This window comes from Natrix helvetica (assembly GCF_964273705.1).
Source record: "Natrix helvetica genome assembly, chromosome: 11".
In the NCBI taxonomy this organism is placed as follows: domain Eukaryota; kingdom Metazoa; phylum Chordata; class Lepidosauria; order Squamata; family Natricidae; genus Natrix; species Natrix helvetica.
In genome coordinates, this window is record NC_138562.1 from 11,442,036 (window position 1) to 11,459,740 (window position 17,705).

Consider the following 17,705-nt stretch of genomic DNA (forward strand, 5'->3'; position numbering starts at 1 on the left):
CACAAAGAAAAGGGTGTCAGCCTATTTTTCAAAGCACCTGAAGGCAAGACAAGAAACCATGGATGGACACTGCCGTAGTTTTCAGAGTATAAGACGCTCCGAAGTATAAGACGCACCTAGCTTTTGGGGAGGAAAACATGGGGGGGGGGGGGAATCTGCCTCTGCCTCCCAGCAATTTGCACCAAACAGCAAACAGTACAGACGATATACACTGTTTGGGGTGTTATATTTCAGATATATACATATGCTGTTAAAATTGATGTGGCTTTCTGGAAATATGTTGTTCTCAGCTATTTAAAAGGAGATACAATAGCACTGGGCCTCTTCAGATCGAGCATTTATTTTAAAAAGCTTCTCCATTTTGTTAAGTTGTCTAGAACAATAGTAAAGCAGTTTTTTTAAAAAAATAAGTCTAATAATTTGAACATTCTATAGGCATTTATAGTTATTGACTTACCTCCTTGCAGCAAACAGCTTGGTTAGCACAAGAAAAACAATCTGCCTCCCAGCAATTTGCCTCCTTGCAGCAAACAGCAAGTTTCACTTTCAATTTCAGCATGGGCCTCCTGATGATCAGCTGTTTCAGGCTGCAGGGATTGCCATAGCCTATTCCTGCCCCCGAAGCCACATTTTCCCAGTTTGCTGCAAGGAGATAAATTGCTGGGAGGCAGAAGCCAAAGGGTCGGGGCCAGTGGGTGGGTGGGGCTACATTCAGTGTATAAGATGTACCCAAATTTTCACCCTCTTTTAGGGGTGGGGGGAAAGGTGCGTCTTATACTCCGAAAAATACGGTAATCAAGGAGAGAAGCTACCTGGAACAAAAGAGAAATTTCCTAACAGAACAATTAATCAGTGGAACAACTTGCCTCCAGAAGTTGTGAATGCTCCAACACTGGAAGTTTTTAAGAAGAGATTGGGTAGCTGCTTGTTTGAAATGGATCTCCTGCTTGAGCAGGGGATCGGACTAGAAGACCTCCAAGGTCCCTTTTAATTCTGTTATTCAGAATAACCTATTCTGTCATCCAACATCCTGCATCATTTAGGAGACAGTTGACGTGAAAAGTTCACAAACAGACCTACATGGGCACTCTTCCTTATTGTTCCCCAGCCATTGCTGTGATGCAGGAGTCCAGAGTCTTAATAGCTGTGAACAGTCGTCTCCCTGGGTTGACCTAATCCCCTTTTAAGGCATCTGAATTAGTAGCCACCGCCTATCATCTGGGTCCGTCCATGGCTAATAAGCCTAACTAAGAAACTGGCAACCAGCAGAGCATCAGCTGGGCATTACCAGGAAGAGTTGCCAAGCCTTGTGTGCCAACAGCAGTGCTGGCATTAGCTGGCAGCACTTAGCTCACCGTTCGGGCCTTTTCTGTTTTCCACATTGAGTCAATTCGTTTTCTTGGGTCTCCCAGAAGAAAAAAGTTTTTTCCCTCTAGCCTAATTTTTTTTTGCAGAATTAGAAATGAATTGCAATACAATGATGGTTTTATGGGGTTCTTAAGTCTGATGGCATTTTTTAATCTCTCTCTCTTTCCCTCTCTCCTCCTCTCTCTCTTTCTCCCCCTCTCCCTCTTTTTCTCCCTCTCCTTCATCTTGCTTTCTTTCTTTCTTTCTCCTTACAACTCTTTCTCCCTCTGTCTTTCTCTCTCTCTCACCCTCTCTCTCTCTTGTTGTTTCTCTACCCCCCTTCTCTCCATCTCTCTTTCTTTCTCCCTCCTTCCCTCTCCCTCTGTCTTTCTCCTGCTCTCCTTCTCTTTCTACCCCCTCTCTCCCTCTCCCTCTCTCTTTGTCTCTCTCTCTCTCTCCTTCTCCATCTCTTTCTTTCTCCCTCTTTCCCTCTCCCTCCCTCCCTCTCTTTCTCTCTCTCTCCCTCTGTTTCTCCCCCTCTCTTTCTTCCTCTTTCTTTTTCTCTCCTTCCCTCACCCTCTCCCTCTCTCTTTCTCCCTCTCTCCCTCCCTTCCCCCACCATTCTCTCTCTCTCTCTCTCAACCATGTCCTAGAGGACGGAGAATCTCCATAAACAACCACATTAATAATTTAACAACTGCAGGGATTCACTTAACAACCGTGGCAAGAAAGGCCATACAGTGGGGCAACACTCACTTAACCAATATTTCATTTGCCAACAGAAATTTTGGGCTCAATTGCACCAGTAAGCCGAGCGCTACCCATGCGACCAGATGCTTCCTTATAAATTTTACACCTAGTAACCAAACTGTGCCACAAGTTTCTTTTATTTCTTTGAATGTAAGTAACAATAATACTGGAGCATCCACTACCATATATAGGATAGGGCAGGGCAGGGCAGAAGAATAGAATAGAATAGAATTCTTTATTGGCCAAGTGTGATTGGACACACAAGATATTGTCATTGGTGCATAAGCTCTCATTGTATGTAAAAGCTGTAAGTGAAAGATCAGGATCATAATCATCATAAAATACATTATAAATGATAAGATACAACACTTAGTGATAGCATCAACATAAATCGTAGGAAACTAAATAAAACAATATAAATCGTAAAGATACAAGAAAACAAAGTGATAGTCATAAGTAGAAAAGGAAATAGGAAATAATAATAAAATAAAATAAAATAATAATAATAATAATAATAATAATAATAATAATAATAATAATAATAATAATAATAATAGGTAATAATAATATTACCTACTTGGAACAACTTATACAACTTCCGATGTTACCTTAACAGTTCCTAGGTCCTTGGTTAGGACTCGAGCTGTTAGGCTACCAACCAGCCCCAAAGGCTGTGAATCTCACCCAAGATTAACATAATGATGATGATGATGATGATGATGATGATGATGATGCAGTCTTACTAAATAGTTTAATAGTGTTCAGAGCAGAGGTGGGTTGCTCCTAGATCAGACGAACCGGTAGTGGCAGGAGGCTCCGCCCACCTGCCCGGAAGTGTTGCGCACGAGCAAACCGGTAGATAAAAAAAAAAGGAAATCCACCACTGGTTCAAAGGTGGTATTCAGCAGGTTCTGACCAGTTCTGGTGAACCGGTAGCAGAAATTTTGAGCAGTTCAGAGAACTGGTAAATACCACCTCTGACTGGCCCCACCTCCATCTATTCTTTGCCTCCCAAGTACCAACTGATCGGGGGGGGGGGGGGAATGGGGATTTTGCAGTAATCTTCCTCTGAAGTGGGGAGGGAATGGAGACTTCACAGTATCCTTCCCCTGCCATGCCCACCAAGCTATGCCCACAGAACTGGGAGTAAAAATATGTGAATCCCACCACCGATGTCCCAGTGTCTAGTTGTTCTGTTGCGCAGTGCCCTATAGCATCATTTGGAGGGTAGACGTTGAAACAATTTATGTCCAGGATGTGAGGGGGGCTCTGTAGATATCTGTGCACTGTTGGTTCGAACAACCTTTGTTTTAATGGCTGATCCACTGAGTGGAGAAACACAAGTCCTTCCAGGGGCAGGAAATCAATAAATACCGGAAAAGTCGAAAGAAAATGAATGCAGCCAATGTGGGCAAGTGACACAGAAATTATTATTATTTTTTCCCCCTGGAAGGAGAAGGGCCCTAATAGAAGGCAGATGCAAAGCCTAATAGAAACATAAAAAATACAGGAGGAGAAGTCAGGCACACACCTATTTCCCATTTATAAATCAGGCTCCCAGCCTCCTTTATATATTTTAAAATGGGATTCAAGGATGGTTTTCATTATTTTCTTGTCCTGCAAACGCACAGTAAATATTTGTGCTTGTAAAGCTTAACCAGCTGGCTCTAATGGAAATGGGTATTTTATGCCTCTTGGATTGGAGAAAAGAAAGAGAAGCCTTCCAACTAATCCCGCTTTACTTACGACGGCCTTTTTTTTTGACTTTGGTAAAGTATCTAAAATTTGCTAAGTATTGCACACAGGTTCCTTGTTTTTTTCCTTCTAAAAAGGGTTTTAATAGGCTGACAATCTAAAAGAAAAGGGAAAGGTGTTAAAGATATACCAAACAAAATGTACACAGACTGTAATGTAGCTGTGTTTGAAAGACCCTCCCTTTTTCTTTCTTTTCTTTCCTTCCTTTCCTTCCTTCTTTCTTCCTTTCCTTTCCTTTCCTTTCCTTTCCTTTCCTTTCCTTTCCTTTCCTTTCCTTTCCTTTCCTTTCCTTTCCTACCCTTTCCCCTTTCCCCTTTCCCCTTTACCTAAACTCTAAAACTCTCTTTATTCCCCCAGTTCCATGTTCTTCCTTGCTCTCATGAATACGGAGACGTCTTTTCACTGTTTCAACTTCACCAACCTACCATATTTTTCAGAGTATAAGATGCACCGGAGTATAAGACACACCAAGATTTTGAAGAGGCAAATTAAAAACAATTTTTTTTTGCACTCTGCAGACCTCCCAAAAAAGGCCAGTTTTTCGTGAAAACAGGCCCATTTTTTTTCTTCCAAAAATAGGGCGTGAGTAGCCTTTAGGAAGCTTGTAGAGTGCTCCGGGGGGGAGGGGGGCAAAAACGAGAAAAAAACAGCCCGTTTTCTGTCCAGTTTTTCGCTCAATTCTGCCCTTCCCAGCCTCCAGGAGCACCCTGAAAGCCTCCTAAAGGCTATGCACAGCCATTTTGGTGAAGGGAGCAGGGTTTCAGGAGGCAACAAAATGCTGTATTCAGTGTATAAGACGCACCCAGATTTTCAGCCTCTTTTTTGAGGGGAAAAAGGTGCGTCTTATACTCCGAAAAATACGGTAAGTCTTGGGATTTTGACTTTCCAGTCTGTTCAAAGACCGAGACTTCTGGTTGTCTCAACACTTCAGGGGTCACCCTTTTGGGAAGGCTGATCATTGAACTCCAGAGATTTCATCCCAGAACGATTTGATTATGCTCCCCTTATGCAATAAATAAGTATAAATAAATGGACAGTGCAAATAAAAGAGCGAGAGAACGAGACGTTATTTAAATAGGCAAATAGGTCGGGTAAATGAGGTATAAAATAGTTTCACAGCTCCAGCTTCCGTCAGTTGAGTAGCCAACCTTTAAATTGCTTCTTCTATCAGCTGTCCCCTTGCAAAAAATCTTTCTTGCAAGTAGGGGTTTCCCCCCCCCCTCCCACAATATAAGAGATGTACTATATCCCAATCAGTCCACCGTATCATGACTTTTTAAAAGATTGCCAGTCACCTCTCTTGCGTAAATCGAATGGCTTGAGTTCTTGAGATTGTTCACTGGGTTCATTCATTTTTAACTTGACACATTTTAGATGTCTCTGGGAGGTGCCCAGCTCTTTCATAGTCTCATGACCTAATTGGCTTCTTGGTTTGTGCCATCTTTTTGAGCAGTCCTAAAAGTTGGCTTGGACTGGATCTCATTTCCTCAGCCAATATTCAGCATTTTCTAGGCGGTATTACGGATTTTCTAATGGCCTCTTGATGCGGGTGAAGAAGGAGAGTACAAAAATTGGTTTGAATCTCAACATGGCATCCGGCCCTCTCAATTCCTGGCAAATAGTGACAGATTTTATTTTCCTGGGCTCCAAGATCACTGCAGATGGGGACTGCAGCCAAGAAATTAAAAGACGCTCCTGGGGCGGAAAACTATGGCAAATCTAGACAGCATACTGAAAAGCAGAGACATCACCCTGCCAACAAAAGTGTGTATAGTCAAGGCTATGGTTTTCCCAGTTGCAATGGATGGCTGTGAAGGTTGGACCATAAGGAAGGCTGAGCACTAAAGAATTGAGGCCTTTGAACTCTGGTGCTGGAGAAGATTCCTGTGAGTTCCTTCGACTGCAAGGCGATCAAACCGGTCAGTTCTAGAGGAGATCAACCCTGACTGCTCTTTAAAAGTCCAGATCCTAGAAGATGAAACTTGAATACTTTGGCCACCTAATGAGAAGGAAGGACTCACTGGAGAAGAGCCTAATCCTGGGAATGATTGAGGGCAAATGAAGAAGAAGGGGATGACAGAGAGAGAGGTGGCTGGATGGAGTCACCAAAGCAGTCGGCGTGAGCTTAAATGGACTCTGGAGGATGGTAGAGGACTGGAAGACCTGGAGAAATATTGTCCATGGGTCGCGATGGGTCGGATACAACTTTGCAACTAACAACAACAATTTATGTATTTATGGTCCAGCATTTTATAAGAGGTACAGATTTTCCACCTTTCTTGTGGATTAGAACCAGGCAGTTGGATAGCATTGCATTTCATCTGTTCTTTCTTCTCATCTGTCCTTCAGGCATCCCTAAAGGCATGTGAAGGAAGGGTTGCCCATTATAAAAACCATTATGAAAACTCCATAGAGTAATGCCTGACTTGCATACCAGTTCAACATCAAACAATTGCAGTAGAGGTGTTTCCCCCATCTCAACCACCTTGTCTGGCCTGGAAGCCATCTTTTGCATTGGACCTTCAGGCCTGCCACATTCAATGCTGTGGGAAAATGAGAGGGGGGATTATATGGGGTTCGGGAGATATGTAGCCATAATAACATTCTTTCTCAGAAAATCAAGGCCATCTGGCTCTGCAGCTGCAATGGGGTGACTGGAAGGCATCTTCAGTTTTGGATGGTGCCTGATTGGATCATGTGATGGACACGTGTGGGTCAGTGGTAGGTTCCAGATCCCATTGGAACCGGTACGGTGCAACGGAGCCGGGTGTCCACCACATGCATGCTCGCAGCATGCATACTTACCGCCTGTGACGCTCCAGCTGCTCGGCGGAGCATTGTGCAGGCGCCGTATGCTCCGTGTGCATGCGCGTAAGCCCTGATCGGCTCAAATACAGGTAAGGACGGGCGGGCCCTCTGGAGCACTGTACCGGAACGGTACCTGGTGCTCCCAGCAGGCACTGGTACGCCTGTACTGGGGCGTACCAGTCATATCCCACCACTGGTGTGGGTGCTGGGCAGGGACTTGAACTTTCATTTGGGTGGGGACAACCTGGCAACTAAGACACCTCTAATAAAATGGACCTTTGAGGAAACTCAAGCCTCAGAGTCTTCTTTCGTTGGGGTGTGTGTGTGTGTGTGTTACTTGGAACCCCGACACACCCACCTTTTGATCTAGAAGAAGAACACAATGGTTGGGAGTTCCCATGCATTGTTGCATGGAACAAATTGGTGTGTTGCTGTTTTTACGAGAGTTGCCCTGGTGATCAGGTTCTAGTTAACTGCTTCAGTCACTTCACCGATGATTAATGTTAATTGCCCATTTTGCATGGCTGCCTCTTCCCCCCTCCCCCCCCCGAATTAGCCTGTTGTTACCTTTGATCTGGGAAGGAATACAATGCCTTTCAATAGTTAGACAAGCGATCAGTTGGCCAACATGAAGAGGGAGACAGCATCAAGTTGCATACGGAGGTCAAAGTTTCTTTCTCTTCCTCAACTCCCAGAAGGTCACTCAGAGTTTAACTACATCTGGCACTTGGGAAATATGGGATCAAAATCCCGACATTTTTTGGGTGGTGGTGAGGGGAGGGGCATTGTTTTGATACCACAAAGCAACGGGAAAGAAGACTTTCCAAAAAGGGCACACCTGTTTTCCCTATGTTGAATTTTAAAAATGCAGTGGAATCACGCGTTTTGCAGGAGAAGAAAAAAAAGTCCTACCGTACTTTCGATTTCTCTTCTTCATCCAGAGTTTAGTGACTTTTAGGCAGCCGTCTCTAGTTCAGGCCAAACAGGGCTTGCTTGAGTTGTGTTGTGATTCCTTCCAATAGATTGTTGAGTTGTGATTCTTTCCATTAGATTGTTGACGTCCAATCGTAAATAAAACTGCAGTGGAAAATGCACGGAGGAGTGTCTAGTTTCACTTCTAAGTGTTAGAAATTGACTGAAACCAACCACACTAGACACAGCGCTCAAAATAAATTTGTCAGCGAGCGCTGTTGTATAACAGGAAAGAGCAAATATTGTGGCAAAGTTGTTGACGCGAAAAAGAGAAAGGATATAACATTTCCTCAGAAGAACCGATGGGTTTCCCGTAACTATTGCTAATCCAGGTTTCCTGGGGCGTTTTTCAAGAGGAATGCAGATATTGTGTTTTTCAACCTGACAGGGCTGAAAATGTCCTTCCAGTCACTCCAAAAACTATGGCTTAACATACTGGGAAGGGTTAAATTTCAATCCAAGGCATGAGACTAGGAGGGAAAATATCAACCCACGTGTCATGAGGCTATTATGGAAACTGTATATGTGCATCATTTCTATTGAACTAGCTGGACACCTGTGCTTCGCAACGAAACTATGTGATCGGGCAATGCAGGAGAAATCTGGTTCACTCCGGTTCAATCCGTTGGCTCAGTGGTAGTTGGTGATTGAAACACACAAGGGAATATCGCTCCCGTCATCTTGAGTCCGGAAGCAGTTCCATAGGTGGAAGGCAAAGACATTTTGGTGAGGTATCGAAGTTTACTACTATAAGGAGCCCCAGACCGCTCCTGACTGAAGGAGTGGAATATCTGCCAGTTGAACTGAGGTAGCGGAATGTGAGGCAACTGGCAGTTGGAACAGAGTTCTTTTCAGGTGGGGAGGGGAAGTAGACCTCCTTAGCATCAGAGCGTGTTAATTACTGTATAAGAAATACTAATGATCTGATGGTCATTTTGAAAAGTCCTTTCTTAGTGAGCCCCTAGAAGCCATGAGGAACATATATGCCAAATTTCAAGTTTGTAGGCTTTACAGTTCTGGAGATTTCGTGATGACTATTTGGCATATATATATATAAATAATAGGCACTATATATAATAGGCCTGTCCTATTTTGTCCTATTTGGGAGTAAAATTGCATCAGTGTTGTTCATGCCACATATCCATCAACGGAGTTATATATGAAGCATTATTACAGGCTTGCAAACACTGTTTCTTGGTTCATCCCTCATAAGATATAATTGTGGGCAGACTAGCTTTGCATGCTTTGAATACAGCCATCATGGCTTGTCAGCCAATAATTACAATGTCTAAACCCAGCCAACCGAGGCTTAGTTGTTTTTTTTTAAAAAAAAGTAGAAATGATTAAATCAAAGGAAGCATAGTAGGATTCATGAAGTCAACCACCACCTCCTGCTCTCGTTCTTATCTTAAAACTCTCGGTTAAAACAAACGAACAAACAAGTTGGGGGGGAAAAACACTTCTGAGAATATCATAGCATCACTAGAAGGCCGTTGAAACATTGAGATGCAGTTCCTAAGTAGTCAGTGGAACAACTTGCCTTCAGAAGTTTTTGGTGCTTCATCATTGGAGGTTTTTAAGGAAAGACTGGACCGCACTTGTCTGAATTTGTGCAGGGTATCCTGCTTGAGAAGTGGGTTGGACTAGAAGATCTTCAAGGTCTCCCTTCCATTTCTGTTCTGATTGAGAAGTGAAACATTTTCAAGAAGAAGAAAAAAACCCCAAGTAAGTCCAGTTGTCTTTTGGAAAAGCAGCTTTAGGACCTGGATGATTTGAGAATCTCCATAGATATTAACACTTCAAATCTTCAAATGTTTCTATCCCCTATTCTCGTGATGGCGAACCTATGGCATGCATGCCAGAGATGGCACACAGAACCTTCTCTGTGGGCGGGCATGCATGCCATCACCAACTTCTGTTCTGATTTCCGGTGCTCACATGCACACCGGCCATCTGGTCTTCATGGTTACTGGAGCATCAGAAAAACGGCCTGAAAATTCCCCCCAAATTCCCCAAAATCAGGCCATTTCTTGGGCCATTTTGAGGCTGGTTTTGGGCAGTTTTCAGGGCATTTTTGGGGTCATTTTCATGCCATTTTTCGGGCCATTTTCTGGGCCATTTCTGGGTTGGTTTTAGGGCATTTTTCAGGCCCAAAACAGCTGGCCGGCGTTCACATGTGCATCGACCAGTTGATCTTCGGGTTTCCAGCACGCCGGTGCATACATGGATCTTTGGTTTGGGCAGTCGGTGCTGAAAAGGTTCTCCATCATTGCCCTGTTTAGTATGTTCAAATAGGGCTCTTCGTGGACTGGAATGTATGCACAATAGAAAACTGATGCTTAAAACCATAGTTTGCAACATGCTGGATTGCTAATGGCGATCAGGTCAAGTGTTGTCCTTTATGATCTGGAAAGCTTCATAATTCTTCAGATTGCATGAAGCAATCGTACTGGGGAAACATGTATGGGCTTTCTTTCCCAACCAATGCTTTCAGTGGTTTATCCAGAGGCAGAAAGTTTGACAGGTCTCTTGTTCTGGTACAGAAGCACCTAATGTAGATTGTGGTTGCATCCGGACCGAGAAACTGACCTGCCCATCCTGCAGACATTGGACTAGTTAATCTAATAGCATCACAGGAAGATATGGATTGTCAACAAAGAAACACATAATCCAAAAGAATATCTATCGGTCTCTTGTGTAACTGGAAAATGATCTATAAGTTTGCTTTGTTTTGTAGGTATGTTTATTATCTCTGTATCCCCAAATTAAAAAAAAAAGATATTATTGCTGAGCATAAATAATCAAGTAATTAAACAAAAACAAAAAAACCCCAATCTTAATAATTTGCTCACGAGCAATCACCATTCAATTAAAGAGTAATTAAATGGTTATTTGTGCCCAGCAAAATAAGGCAGTCCTCAAATCAGTAACACAATCAATATTTTTACTGCAACAGGATGCGGGGAAGATGGACCTTTTAACCCATACCGAATAAATTGTCATCAGATGGTTTCCTAGTTAAATCACCACATGTTTATTTGTCTTGATTAGTATGCAAATTTACATCTGATTCTAGTAAATTTGGGGGTGCGCCCACAGCAAGGGAGGGGGGGGGGTCCGTTGCTTCTAAATGTTGTCAGCAGTCCAAACGCCATTCATTTTTGCCTTGTCTACGGAAGAGCTTTGTGTAATTGCTCAATTTTTACATGCTAAATCACAATTTGTGCAGTTATAGGGCTGAACTGCATTCGGAGCTTCCTTAGGCAGGTAGTCTTTGAGTTATGGCCATTTATTTCACAACTGTTCAAACTTAGGATGGTTGTTATGGCCTGTTCAGCCGCCGGCACCTCCAGCAACTGAATCAGAGGAGGCAATGGCAAGGGAAGGCAGGTTGAAGAATCTGAACTACTAACGGTCAAGGCAAATTGGTGGTAGATAAAGAATCCATGTCTATGGAGATTCTCAGTCACCCAGGTCATAGCTGTCCCAAAGGTGCTTTTTCTTTTCTTTTTTTTTAAACACATTTTTATTGAAATAGAGTATCATAAAATACAAAAGTAAATAGAAGTGGGGGGAAGGGGAGGGGGAAGAGAAGTGAGGAAAGATAAGAGTGGGGAAAAAAAGAAGCATTGACTTCTGAGTCTCCCTGTTGCAATAGAAGGAGGCATTAGCGTCAAATCACAGCTTTTTGCTTTTCCGTGATAGTATGAACAAGTCATTTCTATAAAGATCTATCAGTCCAATCGGTAAAACCCGAAGTCAGAGTTTCATTCTCTTCCATATCAGGTATGAAGTTCAGAAGCGGTTTCCATGTGGAACCAAAAGTACTTATGTTCTTTTCTTCCATCAAAGTGGTCCGTTTTTGCCATTTCAGCCAGCTCCACCAACTTCTGCAACCATCCTTCCGTGGTTGGTTCCATTCTTCAGCTCTGACTGGTTGTTAGACTTTCTAAAAAATGCAAGTGGACCAGCTGTCTGCAAGAAATATAAATCCTTCCATTCACCCACCATCCAGTCAGAGCTGAAGAAGCTTCTTGAATGAGAAGCGAAACGTCTTCAAAGAAAAAACATCAAGTCCAGTTGGCTCTTGGAGAACAACAACACACCTTTGGGATATAAAGAGTCAATGGGATTCGAGATGGGTTGGAGTTAGTTCTCTCGCGGCTGCAAAGGAACTCCAAACTAATGGCACTCTTGACTCCTCCCTCGGGCGCTCAGCCCGGTCCTCTCCTACATTAGCCAAACCTTAAGAATGCCTGCAGGTAACTTGTAATGGGTGATTGACCGGTCACTTTGGAGTTCAGAAAGAGTTAACATTCTGACAGCAGAAATCAGAAACCAGCAAACCAAGGACCCGGCTGGTCAGGGAACTTTAAAAAAAAACAAAATCGATGCAAAGTACATTGCTGATGCAAATCCTTTCGACAAAAGAGCACTTAAAGTTTATTTTCACTTTTGTTTCAACAGTTCACGACCGGGGAGACCCCCCAAGCGCTCCCTGGGGGTTGCGATACAAGAGAACACGCGCTTGCTTCCCCACGGAGTGCCGGGCCTCTTATCTCCGGGGCTTATCTCCCCAACAGGTAATAAAACCCTTTGGATGAGTCTCCTCTCCCTGCTTCGTCCTGGGTAGCGGTTGAAATAAACTAATATTGATCCAACTGCCTTGTCCTTCAAGGGCTTTTTCAAGCTTTACCAGAGGTTACATTATTGGATTTCTGGAGCATTCATGAAACCTCTCTCCAGTCCGTCCGTCCCCCCCCTCACCCTTCACCCACCCACCCCCACCCCCACCCCTCACCCCACGTGGCGTTGCTGAGCTGACTAAAACCTAATGGATTTGCAATTTAGCTCTTCATTAATCGTAATTTCCTTAAAGGGAAAGTGCCATTCATTGCCTTGGTCATACGATAGGGGGAAAGGTTGATCTGGAGCTTTGGAAGGGACTTGGAAGGGACTCTTTTGACAGCCCAGTATCCCGGGGGGTGGGTGGGGGGTGGGGGATATATTTGTCTTCTCTTTGTTTTCTTCCCAACTCAGAAGCCAGCAATCATGGGGGCAGGAGGTAAAGGGCAGCCAATGGCTTTTGGCCTCAGGATTTGCGACGTGATAAGAGCGTAGGAAGCTGGGTAGTATAGAATGCAAGCAGTTGTACGTCTTGGTAGACCTCTTCTGGTGGTTAGACAGTGGGGAGCTTGAGGTGGTGGAGGGCGGCAATAGCGATAACAGACTTCTATACCGCTTTACAGCTCTCTCTAAGCGGTTTACAGAGTCAGCATCTTTCCCCTCAACAATCTGGCTCCTCATTTTACCCACCTTGGAAGGATGGAAGGCTGAGTCAACCTGGAGCCAGTGAGGAATGAATTCCTAGAAGTGAACTGAATTAGCCTATAATACTGCATTCTGACCACAGGAAGGAAGGAAGGAAGGAAGCAAAGAAGGGCAATAGCACTTTGACTTATATAGCACTTCACAGTGCTTGGCAGCCCTCTCTAAGTGGTTTACACAGGCAGCCTCTTGCCCCCAACAGTCTGGGTCCTCATTTTACCGACCTCAGAGGGATGGAAGGCTGAGTCAACCTTGAGTCGGAGGGAAGGAAGGGAGGAAGGAAGAGAGAAAGGGGTAAGGGAGGAAGGAAGAGGGAAGAGGGAAGGAGAGTGGGAAGGAAGGAGTGGGAGGGAGGGAGGGAAGGAGGAAGGAAGGAAGAACAGAAGGGAGGAAGGAGAGAGAAAGGAGGAAGGAAAGAGGGGGGAGGAAGGAAGGGAGGGATAGAAGGATAAAGAGATGGGAGGAAGGAAAGAGAGAAGGGAGGGAGGGGGGAAGGAGGGAAGGGAGGGGGGAAGGAAGAGAGTAAGAAAGAGGGAAGGAGGGAAGGGAGGAAGGAAAGAAGGGAGAGAGAGAGGAAGGGAAGGAGAAAGAAAGAAACTGAGAAATACAAGTGGTTTTGAATTATTCTGTCTGCTATCCACAGCGGATGAGGAAAGCCAAGGGAAATAGTGATCGCTTATGATGGCTGGTTATGAATCATGCTTCACAACTCTAATCACATATTGAGATGTCCACATGTGCAGTATTTCAAGATGCAGATGATACGCCTCTTGTCACTCTGCCGCAACCCTTGGAATATGAAAATAAACAACAGCGGAGACACATCGCAGGGCTCATTCTGCAAAACTATAGCCTGAGCCATCAACCATAGCCTGACATTCAACGGTTGTGCCATGGCCGGTTTTTGCCCTGGCATACAGTTGAAAAAAGGAAGAGCAATAATGCACGTTTCATTTCCACACTGTCTTCGCCTTCAGAGCCTCCGCGCTTCACTGTGGAAACCATCGCTGTTGACATTAATGTTTCCCCACAACAAAGGCGAAAACCACAGCCGTTGTTTGCATGTCAACAATGAATCTTTAAACACCCTTGTAAACGCATCTGGAAAAGAACAGCGTTGCCCAGAACCTTCACACATGACAGTGACAAGGTGTCAGTCATCCATCTCTTCTTCTCTTTCTCCCCCCCCTCCCCGCTTTTCTCGCAAACCGAGGAGATTCCGAACAGTTCTATTAGAGCTAGTCCTCAACTTACAACCATCATGGAGTCTGCCCATCACAATCAGAATAAAGCTGGAAGGGACCTTGGAGGTCTTCTAGTCCAGCCCCCCGCTCAAACAGGAGAACCTATACCATTTCAGAACAAATGGCTGTCCCGTCTCTTCTTAAAATCCTCCAGTGATGGAGCACCCACAGCTTCTGGTGGCAGGCTGTTCCACCGGTTAGTTGTCCTTGCTGTTAGGAAGTTTCTCCTTAATTCCAGGTTGCTTCTCTCTTTGGTTAGTTTCCAACCATTATTTCTTGTCCTGCCCTCTGGTGCTTTGGAGAATAATTTGACCCCCTCTCCTTTATGGCAGCCCCTCAAGTACCGGAATACTGCTATCGTGTTCCCTTAGTCCTTCTTTCCTCTAGAGCAGTGATGGCTAAACTTTTTTGGATCGTGTGCCAAAAGCGGGGGGAGTGCAGGGGAGTCATGCACGGGCGTGCCACACCCATAATGATATGTGTGCCACCCCAGCGTGCATGCATGTGCAAACCTCCCCCCCCTTGCTTTTGGTGCACTTTTTTCACCCTCCCCAGGCTCCAGGGGCTTTCTAGGAGTCTTGGCAGGATGAAAACAGAGGCCCTCTGGAAGCTTCAGGAACTTCCCTGAAGCCTCCGGAGGGCGAAAAATGTCCGTACGAGCAACCCGGAAGTTCAGGAACTGTGATTCTGGTATGTCCATAGGGCTGTTTTTCGCCCTCCGGAGGCTTTCCTGAAACTTCCGGAAGGTGAAAAACGGCCCTACGGACAAACCGGAAGTCACCATTCCTGAACTTTCGGGTTGCTCGTACAGCCGTTTTTCACCCTCTGGAGCCTTCAGGAGGCTTCTTCGCCCCAGAGGGCGAAAGATTTCCAGTTTGCCCGTAGTGCTGTTTTTTGCCCTCCGGAGCTTTCAGGAGGCTTCCCCGGAGCCTCCAGAGCACGAAAAATGGCCCAGCTCGCAAACCAGAAGTCCATTCCCGAACGTCCTGTTTGGGCGTTTGGGTGGTTTTTCGCATTCCGGAAGCTTCAGGAAAGCCTCCGGAGGGCAAAAAATGGCCGAAAAAGAAGGCCGAAGTCATCTGGCCAGCACATGCATGCGCGCTGGAGCTGACAAGGCAACGCCTGGTGTGCCCTAACAAATGGCTCCACATGCCACCTGTGGCACGCATGCCATAGGTTCGCCATCACGGCTCTAGACTGACAATACCCACTTCCTGCAACCGGTTGTAAGTGTCAAAAACTGTCATAAATCACTTTTTACAGTGCACACTTTGAACCATTCACTAAATGAATGGTTGTACATTGAGGAGTGCCTGTACAAAAAAAAAAATATCATGCCAGTGAGAAGTCTTTTGTTGGGCACATCTTTAGTTAAGCCACTTTTTTTCAGTGCTTCAAATTAAGCCACTAAATAAATCAGGGGTGTCCAAACTTGGGAACTTTAAGACTTATGGACTTCAACTCCCAGAATTCCCCAGCCTGGGGAATTCTGGGAGTTGAAGTCCACAAGTCTTAAAGCTCCCAAGTTTGGACACCCCTGAAATAAATGGTGGTAAGTCAAAGGCTACCTGTGCAGGTAGCCCTCCACTTCCAACAGTCCATTTAGTTACCGTTCAAAGTTGCAACGTCACTGAAAACACTGACTTACGACCGTTTTTCACATTTATGACCATTGCAGCATCCCCGTAGTCACATGATTAAAATTCAGACGCTTGGCAACTGACTCATATTTATGACGGTTGCAGGGTCCTGGGGTCACAGGATCTCTTTTTGTGACCTACCGAGAAGCCAAAGGCCATGGGGAAACCAGATCCACTTAACGACCGTGTTACCAACGTAGCAACTGCAAGGAGTTACTTAACAAAAGTGGCGAGGAAAGTTGTAAAATGTCACAACTTGCAAATTTCTCACATAGCGATGTTGGTTTTGGGGCTCAATTATGGTCGTAAGTTGAAGATTACCAGCATCTATTTTCGACTTGGATCCTTTGGTCACTCTGGATTGACAAAAAAAGTTGTAAAATGGGGCAAAACTCACTTCACAAATGTCCCATTTTAGCCACATAAATCTCGGGCTCGATTGTGGTCGTAAGTCGAGGACTCCCTGTATTTGAATGTCTAAGGCTAATAACATCATTAAGTCACAAGCATCATTGAAGTCGCCCAGTGACACAAAGTCCAGATTTTTTGGATTCCTTCCTCTTGGCTCCCCCCCCCCCCGGCTTTTCCCCCCTGTGGCGAAAGGATTGATGCTAACCACGTTTCTGTCATTGTGATAAATGGCCTCTCCCTCCCTTGCTTCCCTTCCATCTGCTGCCCCCTCGGACAACGCCCGAGACGAGAAGGAGCTGGCACTCTGCAGCCAATAAGCTTCCGAGTGGCACTTCGCAGGTCTTGCAAGACAATCTGTGCCTTTATTAAAACGGTTATCAGATAATGAAAACATCGGGCGTGTAATATCAGCGTCTGCAAACTGCCATCGTTATATTGACCAGCAAGGAGCTAAATTAGAGAGGGCAGGTTGATGCCGCTTGCAAATCAAGGATGCAAGATATACAAAGGGCATTTTGTTGGGGTATTTTGTTGCAAAACATGTCCTTTCGCCCAAAGCCTTCGCCGCTGGGGTGAAGATACCCAATGTGCCAGGGTTCCAAGTAAGAAGACCCCCAACGAAAGAAGGCTCCAAGTTCTTGAGTTTCCTCAGAGTTCCACTTTATTAGAGGTGTCATATTGGTACATCCGGGAAACTCCAAATCTGAAAGTTTCCGGGTTTTCCCCAGACCCAAATGAAATTCCAAGTCCCTTCCCAGCACCTACATGCCCATCGCATGGTCCAATCAAAGCACCGTCCCAACTGGAGATGCCTCCCAGTCACACCACTCCAGGGGGCAGGGCAAGGTGTCCTTGACTCTCTGAGAAAAGAATGTTATTATGACTATATATCTCCCATACCCCATATCATCCCCCCTCCCAGTTTCCCACGGCATTAAATATGGCAAGCCTGATTGCCCAATGCAATAGATGGCTTCCAGGCCTGGCACATTGCTGTTATAGGATTCTTTGAGCCCTGAGAGAGGAGAGGGGTGTTTCCAGAATATAGGTAGTCCTCAATGTACGACCACACTTGAGCCCCAAATTTTTATTGCTAAGCAAAGCAATTGCTAGGTAAGTTGTGCTTCGTTTTATGATCTTTTGCCACCGCTCTTGTTCTGACCCAGCTCCCCAAACACGACAAACCCTCTGAAGTTAACTCAAAGATTCCTTTAATTAGGAGGTCCATCAGCCCCGGCAAAACGTTTCTCTTTCACCACAGGCCAACAAGTCCACCCAGCCAGGAGATGAAAAGTTATCTGTCACATCTATTCATCTCTGGCCCCTGCCTTTCATCCCCAGAGCTAAGGTGGCGTTTCGTTAGCAATGGTGGCTCTTCCTTCCCAAGGATCGGCCCATAGATTTCCACTGCTCTCCTCTCCCTGCGCATTCGCGTGTCAGGCACTGGACA

The 17,705-nt window shown here is 45.0% G+C and overlaps 1 protein-coding gene across 3 annotated transcripts in view; it reads left to right on the top strand.

Moving 5' to 3' along the window:
• The window catches only part of DACH2 (dachshund family transcription factor 2), a 269,698-nt gene that overhangs the window by 127,482 nt on the left and 124,511 nt on the right, over positions 1 to 17,705 (top strand). For all 3 annotated transcript variants that reach the window (XM_081964105.1, XM_081964106.1, XM_081964107.1), the window contains exon 2: positions 12,100 to 12,215. In XM_081964105.1, the coding sequence (XP_081820231.1) occupies positions 12,100 to 12,215 (116 nt within the window). The remainder of the gene's footprint in view (positions 1 to 12,099; positions 12,216 to 17,705) is intronic.